Source organism: Salvelinus alpinus, chromosome 20, assembly GCF_045679555.1.
Source record: "Salvelinus alpinus chromosome 20, SLU_Salpinus.1, whole genome shotgun sequence".
Lineage (NCBI taxonomy): Eukaryota > Metazoa > Chordata > Actinopteri > Salmoniformes > Salmonidae > Salvelinus > Salvelinus alpinus.
Genome location: NC_092105.1, coordinates 35,951,858 through 35,963,686, shown reverse-complemented (window position 1 = coordinate 35,963,686; position 11,829 = coordinate 35,951,858). Strand labels below are relative to the sequence as shown.

The 11,829-nt window shown below is 42.1% G+C and overlaps 1 protein-coding gene and 1 pseudogene across 2 annotated transcripts; one reads left to right on the top strand and one right to left on the bottom strand.

Moving 5' to 3' along the window:
• The first annotated feature begins 3,743 nt into the window (after positions 1 to 3,743).
• Positions 3,744 to 8,621, top strand: LOC139546760 (B-cell receptor CD22-like). 2 transcript variants are annotated; one of them, XM_071355514.1, is made up of 8 exons: positions 3,745 to 4,159; positions 4,390 to 4,463; positions 4,760 to 5,110; positions 5,290 to 5,547; positions 5,646 to 5,909; positions 5,982 to 6,072; positions 6,188 to 6,251; positions 6,366 to 8,621. In XM_071355514.1, exons 2-8 carry the CDS (start codon positions 4,409 to 4,411, stop codon positions 6,639 to 6,641), a joined length of 1,359 nt encoding a protein of 452 aa, XP_071211615.1. In that variant the 5' UTR covers positions 3,745 to 4,159; positions 4,390 to 4,408; the 3' UTR covers positions 6,642 to 8,621. The 2 variants fall into 2 exon arrangements, with proteins under 2 accessions (XP_071211614.1, XP_071211615.1); XM_071355513.1 differs by having other exon boundaries at positions 3,744 to 4,159; positions 5,646 to 6,072.
• LOC139547113 (N-myc-interactor-like) overlaps positions 6,310 to 11,829 on the bottom strand; it is a 6,241-nt pseudogene continuing 721 nt past the window's right edge.

Below are 11,829 nucleotides of genomic sequence, written 5' to 3'. Positions count from 1 at the left end.
CCTCTTCTTCCAACCACGACAAGCGTTACAAGAGCACTGTAACAGGGGCACTATATATGGAATAGAGTGCCACTTGGGATGTGTTCAATGTATCCTACATGTTTCCTAGATGCCTGTGCTTTGCATTTCTGATGATGCCATTTCCGATCAAATTATCAGCATTATGGGATGTTTGTAGCCCTCCTATGCTGACGTAACAAATAGTTTATTAACTGAAATAGCCCATTCAAGGTCAGTTTATGATGCATGGCTAAATTGGTAAAGATTTGTAATCTCGTGTTTGATGAAGGTTGGAATAATGACAAGGCGCTGCTATCTAGTGGCCTTCAGCAGTCATTATGAGCTGAGCGGTACAGTACCTTAGACCAGGTATTCCCAAACTGGGGTACACGCAATGCCGTCGTGGGTACGCCAAATAAAAATGTGATTCACGTTTTTTTATTAAATATATAAATAATATTCACATTTTCAAACAGCCCATTTACATTTTCCAACGGGGCTATACATTTGGGTGAGTTTTTTTCTCTCTCCTGAGTAGCCTGGTTTCACTGCCAAAAATAAAATTAAACCATCTAGTGTTCAGCGAAATAACAACACAATGTCAAATACAGGTAGCCTTGTCAAATAATTAACATCCAATCACATTAACCGTTACTCTCTCACGGGAATTCCACTTAAGGTCCGTATGTAGCCAAACGTAGCTGCTGCTCATGTTGGTATCTGTACTGATGGCGCAAAAGCCATGACAGGGAGACATAGTGGAGTGGTAACGTGCGTGCAAGCAGTTGCTCCGACGCCACTTGGGTACAGTGCAGCATCCACGAGAGGCTCTTGCTGCCAAGGGAATGCCTGACAGCTTGAAAGACGTTTTGGACACTACAGTGAAAATGGTTAACTTTGTTAAAGCAAGGCCCCTGAACTCTCGTGTATTTTCTGCACTATGTGTCACGCCCTGGCCTTAGTTATCTTTGTTTTCTTTATTATTTTAGTTAGGTCAGGGTGTGACATGGGGGATGTTTGTGTGTTTTTGTCTTGTCTAGGGTGTTTGTATTGTCTAAGGGGTGTTTGTAGAGTTCATGGGGTTGTGTTCATTGTAGGTGTTTATGTAAGTCTATGGTTGCCTAGATTGGTTCTCAATTAGAGACAGCTGTCTATCGTTGTCTCTGATTGGGAGCCATATTTAGGCAGCAATAGTCATTAGGTAGGTTGTGGGTGATTGTCTATGTGTAAGTTGCCAGTGTCTGCACTTATTTGTTTTGTATAGCTTCACGTTTGTAGTTTTGTTAAAGTGTTCTTCAGTACGTCGCTTAAATAAATAGATTACGTATTCACTTCACGCTGCGCCTTGGTCCTCTTCTCTTTCACCATACGACGATCGTGACACTATGCAATGATATGGGCCGCTTTTACAACATACAGAAGTGTGCTGGTTATCAAGGGGCAAAGTATTGACATGTTTTTTTTTATTGAGAGATGAGCTTAAAGTTTTTTTTACTGACTATAATTTTCACTTGTCTGTCCGCTTGCATGATGACGAATTTCTCACACGACTGGCCTATCTGGGTGATGTTTTTTCTTGCCTGAATGATCTGAATCTAGGATTAGAGGGACTTTCCACAACTATATTCAATGTGCGGGACAAAATTGAGGCTATGATTAAGAAGTTGGAGCTCTTCTCTGTCTGCATTAACAAGGACAACACACAGGTCTTTCCATCATTGTATGATTTTTTGGTGTGTAAATGAACTCAAGCTTACGGACTATGTCAAACGTGATATAGTGAAGCACCTGAGTGAGTTGGGTGCGCAATTACGCAGGTACTTTCCCGAAACGGATGACACAAACAACTGGATTCGTTATCCCTTTCATGCCCTGCCTCCAGTCCACTTACCAATATCTGAACAAGAGAGCCTCATCGAAAGCCACTGCCAGATTTCTGGATAGGGCTGCGCTCAGTGTATCCTGCCTTGGCAAATCAAGCTGTTAAGACACCGATTCCCTTTGCAACCACGTACCTATGTGAGAGTGGATTCTCAGCCCTCACTAGCATGAAAACAGTGTGTAAGAGACAGAGACAGTGTGTAAAATGACTTAATACTGAGACTCTCTCCAATACAACCCAACATTGCAGAGTTATGTGCATCCTTTCACGCACACCCTTCTCATTAACCTGTGGTGAGTTATTCACAATTTTCGATGAACAAATAAAGTTTTATATGTAAGATGGCTAAATAAAGAGCAAAACTATTGATTATTATTATTTTATTATTTGTGCCCTGGTCCTAATAAGAGCTCTTTGTCACTTCCCACAAACCGGGTTGTGACAAACTCACACTCATTCTTATGTTTAATAAATGTATTGTATATTGTGTGTGTGGCAGGCTTACAATGATGGCAAAAAACAACATTTGAGAACTGACCCTGGTGCTAGAGGGGGTACGCAGCTGGAGGTTGAATGTTTGAAGGGGTACGGGACTATAAAAAGTTTGGGAACCACTGCCTTAGACAATACAATTCTCAAATGTATCACGGTTTTAATACTGATCATTAAGGTTACCCATCAAATATATTGATGACTAATTTCATGATGACAGATTAAAATCCTTGGTTTGAAGTTGAGCATAAAAAATGTGTCCTTGATTCATACCAAAGATGCTTGGCACAGAAAAAGAGGCATAGCGTCCTTAGATGTAAACAAGAGTATTGTGCATTTTTATTTGCATCAGGTGTGTGTTTAAGTTGTGTGTTTAAGTTGTCTACCTTTCTGATTCTAAGACTGCAGGGAGGGAGATGCAACAAAGGACAGCAGACAATGGACGGGTGAGTTCAGATCAAATAGTATTTGTTTTCTATCAGATTATCTACATTATATTGCTTCTATTATTTTACTTTAATCGTCTTATCAAGGTAAAATAGCTTTAGCTTGTTAAGAGAAAAACAAGAAAAAAAGTAATTATCAGTCAATAAAGGATATTTAGGCTTGCTTACTTTTTGCAGCTTGATAGTAGCTTGTTCCATGTGATTGTACTGCATTTGAGGATTTGTTCTGCATATGAATCTCATTGTAAAACATTTTGTTTTGCATTACTGTTTCCATATGTGTTATGTACTAGCATGTAATACAACATTAGTCTCATTGCTTGATACCTCCCAATTGCAGTATCAGGTGTAATCTATTCTTCATCATAGTAACCACATTTTTTCTATCATGTTCTATTCAATCTGCTCTGTTAACAGATCTGTAGGCATAGGTGACATCATCAGTTGTTCTGCTTCTAGCGTCTCTGGGTCTTTGAAAAGTGCCATATAAGTCTGTTGTGGTGTTCTGATTATTATAATGATCCTAATGATGATGATTGTAATTATTATTATTAGGTAGAATGCATCTGTCACATCTGCTCCTGCTACGCCCTCTGGTGGTTGTCCGTTGTCTCCTTGACCTACAGTTCTTTCCCTGTACTCTCTCTCTCTCTCTCTCTCTCTCTCTCTCTCTCCCTCTCTGTTTAATTGTGTGGTTGGAGACAGGTGTGCTGGAGTCAGAGCAGATCCCTACCAGCTGCAACTCATCCATAAATCAAGCTCTACATATACCCATTCCTGCCACTTCTACTCTGCCAGGTCGTAATCTCTGCTCAGTCAGTTATTCTTCTAGCCTTTTGTCTTTTCTCAAGATCCTGTTGCTCTGCTGTGCTTGTTTCCCTGCCTAACACCATTTTTTGTCCTCTCCTTGCAGTGCTGCTCTGTCTCTGGCTCCTGTCTCCTGTTCCACATCTCATCCCCAACTACCTTGCTCTGGATTTCACTCCCCACCATTACCTTGGATTCCTCTCAGGACCTGTTCCCCTGTTCTACTCAGGCAACTCCAACCTCATTCTACACTCCTGTTTTTCTGCAACTCATCTGAGCTACCCCGGTTCTGCACTTCATATTTCTCTGTGTTCAATAAACATTTCGGTGTATTCATCCCGGCTTCCTCTTCTGAGTCCGCTCTTGGGTTCCCTCCCTTCGCTCCTCGTAACAGCATCATGCATGTTAATGTCTAAAGTGGAAGGACAGTTCTGTATCAGCTACTTTCAATATGTGCCAACCACACTTAGTTCTTGTTTCCACTCACTACTAGTCAGTTGATTTACTGTACAAGTCCTTTCCACTTCACTCTGTAAGTATGTGTGACAATATCTTTTAACATTGTGTTTAATTTGATGTTTTTAGTAATAAACCATATATTGTGATAATGATAGGGTCGTTGGCCTTAACGCTATGGTCAGAATTAGGGGGGAAAATGTATTTAGAGCAATACATATATAATACTGTTGTGTGCTAAGTATCAAGTGTAGTTATTCACCAGTTATAAAGTGTGTTTTAGTTGTCTACCTTTCTGTTTGTAAGACTGCATGGAGATGCAACAATGGCATTGAGAACAGCAGGAAGTGTGTTGATGGTCTTTATCTGGTCTGAGACAGGTATGGTCTCATTCCTAACCTTTCAGTAATCATCCTTTTCCTATCCTTTGCTATTCAATCTATAGACATTTCTAAACAATTCTAACAATTCACAATACGTTGCTTCTCAATGTTAATTTGGTGTAAATTATTAATTTCCTTGTTAATATTTAGATTTGCTCTTCACACCTCACATACAGTATATGCTTGTGGTTTCCATTCGCTCATCTCTCCGCAACTGTGGAAGAAATTGGGTGTGGGCCATGGGTTTCTTTAATGGTTCTTTAGTTGCCCTGTGATGTGTGACTGTGTTGCAGTGGTACTGGGTCAGAATGGCTGGAGGGTGACTTACAACCCTCAGAATATCTGTACCTTGAAGAGGTCAACAGTGAATCTGACCTGCTCTTACACATATCCCAGAGGTCATACAGTCACAGAGACATCATGGTTCTATAGATGGTCTGTTGTGAAACCTCAGAATGATGATCGTGTGGAATACTATGGGGACAGAGTGAACGACTGCACCCTGAGAATCACAGACCTGAGAGAGAGCGACTCAGCTGAGTACTGGTTCACATTCGAGACTCAGATCATACAAGGTCATGTTTTTCAAAGTGTGAGAAGTGAGAGCTATTCTGGCAGTCCTGGAGTCAGGCTGTCCGTCACAGGTACACTATTTTGTAACGCTTTATCAATTACATTCAAGTCTTTGGAAATCTGTTTTAATTTGATATTATACAGTACATTAGGAATGACAGTCTGTATATAATATGGACGTCTCGTGTCATTTGATTACAATGGTTGTTGGGTAAGTTGATAAGGTTATAATGTTTGTTTTTAATCACAGGCCTGAAGGCAACATTTCAAACTATAGTGACAGAGGGACAGCCTGTGACACTGACCTGTAGCACCACCTGTACTCTGACTGACAACCCCAACCCCACCTACATCTGGAACAAGAACAGACAACGTCTCACAAACCCAAAGACCAAAAATAACTACTTGTACCTAGACCCAGTCAGCAGTGAGGATACAGGCAGATACTCCTGTGCTGTAAACGGCCATGAGAATCTCCCCTCTGCTGAAGAGACTCTCACTGTCAGATGTGAGTACAATAAATATATATAATCTAACTGTAATTTAATTCTAGTATTATATTTTGGGTACACTGTGTGTTCATTTGTATGTCATTCCCAACACTAGATGGCCCAAAGAGAGTGTCAGTATCAGTCAGTCCTTCTGGTGAACTAGTGGAGGGCAGTTCAGTGACTCTGACCTGCAGCAGTGATGCCAACCCACCTGTGGACAAATACACCTGGTACAAGAAGAATGTTACCCAACCAAAAGCGTCAGGGCAGAGTTATAGCATCACTAACATCAGCTCTGAGGACAGTGGAGAATACTACTGTGAGGCTGAGAATACAATTGGAGCCCAGATATCTACACCTCAATTGATCATGGTAGCCGGTAAGATGTGTTTTTATTTTAAATTTCAAGTTACACTATCAGATAACATTCATATCATTCTTTATGCTTTAGGGAAACAAGCTTCTGTGAAGAATGCATCTATAGGAATCATAGTGGTGGTTCTGGTTCTCATCCTCTGTCTCTCTGTCCTTATGTGGTTCAGGTGAGTGTGAATAATTTACCTCTTTTTTTACATTATGTTTTTTATAATTGATCTTGATTGATTTGAATTGATTCATTCATTCATATGTTCATTCATTCTTTAATTTACAAAACAGGAAGAAGGCCTCCAAATCCACCTCCGACACAAGAGACAGAAGAGACACAGTAGGCAATGGACAGGTGAGTGTTGGAATCAGTTGACTGAGAACTAAAGTGGTCTTTGAAGAGATGGACTCAATGACTGTGGTATTACTTTATTTTTCAACCCTCATGTTGTCTGTCCTCTCTCATCAGGGAGACTCTAGTCCCGTGTATGACAACATCTCAGGCATGGCCATGACCCATACTGCAGCACCGACAGTGGACACAGACAACCAGGATAACGTTCACTGCGCCAGCACCCAACACAGAAACCAGGAAGTGCCTGAATACTCCACTGCCCAACCGTCTCAACCCCAGAAACAGGAGGAGGATGTCCAGTACGCTGCTGTGAAAGTTAACCACACCAGTGCTGTTGACATGCCAGTAGAGACCACTGTGGTACAGAACACTGGAAACACCAGGTTTTAGTGTAGCTGGTGAAAAAGTAAAGAGAAAGTAAAGAGAAATAAGCCAATTGTTATGGACGAATTGTAGGGATATTTTCCAACTATTCTTCTTGTATAATATGTTTGCTCCAAAAATGCATTTATTGTAAAGACCTTCACTGACGTTTTGGTTGTTAGGAAGAGGCCTCATGAAGACAGGACGTCAGCTCTGCATCCCAATTTAAGTCCCTCAGTACTTCTAGTTGGTGTCAACCACAGACATCACATTATTCTGTTTCACACTGTCAGTAGGTCCCCTTCCACACCTGGTAACATTCATTTACTACATCACTACACCCTGGTTACAACTCCACCTCCATACCTGGTGACATTAATTTACTACATCACTATACCCTGGTTACACCTCCACCTCCACACATGGTGACATTAATTTACTACATCACTATACCCTGGTTACACCTCCACCTCCACACACGGTGACATTAATTTACTACATCACTACACCCTGGTTACACCTCCACCTCCACACATGGTGACATTAATTTACTACATCACTACACCCTGGTTACACCTCCACACCTGGTGACATTAATTTACTACATCACTACACCCTGGTTACACCTCCACCTCCACACTTGGTGACATTAATTTACTACACCACTATACCCTGGTTACACCTCCACCTCCACACCTGGTGACATTCATTTACTACATCACTACACCCTAGTTACACCTCCACCACACATGGTGACATTCATTTACTACATCACTACACCCTGGTTACACCTCCACACATGGTGACATTCATTTACTACATCACTACACCCTGGTTACACCTCCACACCTGGTGACATTCATTTACTACATCACTACACCCTAGTTACACCTCCACCTCCACACATGGTGACATTAATTTATTACATCACTATACCCTGGTTACACCTCCACACCTGGTGACATTCATTTACTACATCACTACACCCTAGTTACACCTCCACACCCGGTGACATTAATTTATTACATCACTATACCCTGGTTACACCTCCACACCTGGTGACATTCATTTACTACATCACTACACCCTAGTTACACCTCCACACCCGGTGACATTAATTTATTACATCACTATACCCTGGTTACACCTCCACACCTGGTGACATTCATTTACTACATCACTACACCCTAGTTACACCTCCACCTTCACACCTGGTGACATTCATTTACTACATCACTACACCCTGGTTACACCTACACACCTGGTAACATTAATTTACTACATCACTAAACCCTAGTTACACCTCCACACCCGGTGACATTAATTTACTACATCACTATACCCTAGTTACACCTCCACACCTGGTGACATTAATTTACTACATCACTATACCCTAGTTACACCTCCACACCTGGTGACATTAATTTACTACATCACTATACCCTGGTATTTTATTTATGTTTTATGGTCCGACAGGAAGACGAAGTGATAGGATAATAAACCATTGTTTCTCGCCTAAGGGAAACTGACCTGAACTCAACCCCCTTGAGGCCTAATTCAAAGATCTCCACCTGTCTCCCCCAACACATTCCACAGCCATCTGTCTCCTACAGAAAACCATTAAACTTTGTATAAGACTTACATATCCGTTTTGGCATCATATAGTGCTAAATGTCAGTGGGGTGTAGAGTTCATGGTGAATGCTGATTAATGCATAATTTCTAAGGCATATTCCTGTGGTACCAAGTACTAAGGAACATGAGTATAGATGTACTGTAAGAGGATGGCAGTTAGTGTTAATGTTAGGCCTCCACCTCAGCGGCATCCTCAGTGAAGAAGGCTTTCACCTGCTTGCCCCTGGAGACGTGCTTGATGCACTCCAGCTCCCCACCGTAGTTACTGGGATTCTGGAAGTGAATCTCCAGGTAGTCCCGCAGGTCCTCCTCATCCAGGGTGTCTTCTATATGGTTCAGGAGGATGGTGCGCTTCGGAGTACCGCAGAACGTCTGGAATAACAGAGTGGAGAAAAGTTCCAGTGTTAATTTCGAAACACAACCAGAACCAAGTCTGGATTTCTGTTAGCATTCTGTCACAGGAGACTACCACACAGTAGATAGGCATGTGTTAATGTCCTGCTCCAACAGAGAATATATAACCCAATAAAGTAGCATGTGGTGCCTGATTGGGCAATGCTTATGACATACAGTACATAAATAAATGACAGGGGAAAGATTAGTGAATATCATTTATCTTACCAAAAACTTCTTCAGCTGGTAACTGTAAACGAGGCCAACGTTCACTTCACGGTCGACATCCACACTGTACTTCCTTTTCAGGGCCAGACTCTCTGCCACATAGTAGACAAAAATTATATTTTCTTCTCTGCTTAACCATGTTGAATACTGCACTCACAAATCAAATCAAATGTTATTTGTCACATACACATGGTTAACAAATGTTAATGCGAGTGTAGCGAAATGCTTGTGCTTCTAGTTCCGACCATGCAGTAATATCTAACAAGTAATCTAACAATTTCACAATGAGTGATGGCCGAACGGCATAGGCAAGATGCAGTAGATGGTATAGAGTACAGTATATACATATGAGATGAGTAATGTAGGGTATGTAAACATTATATAAAGTGGCATTGTTTAAAGTGGCTAGTGATAAATTTATTACATAAATGTTTCCATTATTAAAGTGGCTAGAGTTGAGTCAGTATGTTGGCAGCAGCCACTCAATGTTAGTGATGGCTGTTTAACAGTCTGATGGCATTGAGATAGAAGCTGTTTTTCAGTCTCTCGGTCCCCGCTTTGATGTACCTGTACTGACCTCGCCTTCTGGATGATAGCGGGGTGAGCAGGCAGTGGCTCGGGTGGTTGTTGTCCTTGATGATCTTTTTGGCCTTTCTGTGACATCGGGTGGTGTAGGTGTCCTGGAGGGCAGGTAGTTTGCCCCCGGTGATGCGTTGTTCAGACCTCAGGTGCAGACCTTCTTCACCACGCTGTCTGTGTCGGTGGACCATTTCAGTTTGTCCGTGATGTGTACGCCGAGGAACTTAAAACTTTACACCTTCTCCACTACTGTCCCGTCAATGTGGATAGGGGGGTGCTCCCTCTGCTGTTTCCTGAAGTCCACGATCATCTCCTTTGTTTTGTTGACATTGAGTGTGAGGTTATTTTCCTGACACCACACTCCGGGGGCCCTCACCTCCTCCCTGTAGGCCATCTCGTCGTTGTTGGTAATCAAACCTACCACTGTAGTGTCGTCTGCAAACTTGATGATTGAGTTGGAGGTGTGCATGGTCACGCAGTCATGTGTGAACAGGGAGAACAGGAGAGGGCTGAGAACGCACTCTTGTGCGGACCCCAGTGTTGAGGATCAGCGGGGTGGAGATGTTGTTTCCTACCCTCACCACCTGGGGGCGGCCCGTCAGGAAGTCCAGGACCCAGTTGCACAGGGCGGGGTCGAGACCCAGGGTCTCGAGCTTAATGACGAGTTTGGAGGGTACTATGGTGTTATATGCTGAGCTGTAGTCGATGAACAGCATTCTTACGTAGGTATTCCTCTTGTCCAGATGGGTTAAGGCAGTGTGCAGTGTGAGTGAACATGCACACACACACACACTAATGATTAATAGAATAGATCTACTGTACCTCCAGTGTTGAGGAAGGTGATTTTTCCTTTCCCAGAGTACATGTCATAGTCCAACCTCTCCACCTCTCCTCCCCCTCAACTGGGCTTGGAGAAGCTAATCTCCAAACAATCTCTCATTTGCTCCTCAGGCATTGGGAAGGGGGGGGGGGGGACATTGGAGAAGTTGACTGTCTTTGTGGAGACATCAAGGTGCACCTGCACAGTGACAGCCACAAACCTTGTTCACAGTGTGCCACCTTGTCAACAGTACAGCACTAAATCAGCCATAATATAAGTAATGGTGGACAAATTTTCTTGAACGTACCCCTAACTCCTAACTCAAAGTAGATTGGAACATGCCGTTACACTTTGCAGTAAAGACGGTTATTCCCTAGCCTAGCACACACACAGACTCCTTGGTAAATGAAATCATTATCAAGTAGAGGAGATTGTCTTTTAAGGGCCACTAAACACACCGATTGGCACGTGTGTTTGTCTGTTGCTCATTAGAAAAACGAGATTTCAGTTTTGGAGGTGTGTTTCATCCCCATTTGGTTATTGACGTTTGTCCCCCATGAGACACTGTAGGCACGGAAGCCTATTTCACTTCCTCAAAATAACCATAATGATGTTTTTGCCAAGGATGTTTTAGTTTTACATCTAACTAAGGTGTTTGGTGCATTATTTCTCAAGTCAGAAAATGTGCAACGTTTTGTCTTATGAAAACAAAGTTGGAGGTGCTGGTCAGGTGTGTCTCACTGTCTATGCTATTGGATAGAGCAACCACCGCAGCTGTTCACCCCATCTTAGTGGGCAAATGGACATCATCAAATCAAAACCCAAGCTTCATTTACCCGTTGTGACGCACAGATGTTCCAAACTCAGTTTTAGAAGAGACTGACTTTATGACCAAAAGTTAACCTATTTACACTTTGTAGTCAATTTTGACAGTAGAATAACTGTTTCTGACTCGAATCGATGCCACATAGTCCATTTTCAAAGGGATTTGTTGCTTTTTAAAGGCAGTCACTCTTTAATGTCTTCAAGGTACTTAATTATAACATTAATTGTGTGAACTACTGTACCTCAAACTTGACAGAGGGGTCCAGTGTAAGGCTTTTAGGCTTCATATACACCTTGTCTTTGTCACAGGACACAGTGCACTTGGCCATCTTCAGGATCTGGGCTGCCACTAGGGAAAAAAGGGGAATCCCAGTATTACACATACAATGAACATAGATAACTCTGGAATAGGATCAAATCTGATTTGTACAGTACATTACTATACATTAATTTGTCCTTTATCAAGCCACAAAAGTAAGTGATCTAGCCTATTATATATCAAAGGCTAATCCAAAATGAGAAGACATGGTCCCTTTGTCTGTTCATATCTGTACCTTTTTCCTTGATGCACTGACCGCTGTCATCGCTGCCCTCGTTCTCCTTACTGGTAAACTTCACTTTCTTCTCAGGGATCTGGGCATAGATCTGAAGCCAGCAGAGTCAATACTGTGAGTGTTTGTTTCTTTTTAGTCCCCTCATATTAAGTTCATATCAAAGCAATCTGTTGTTACAGCCT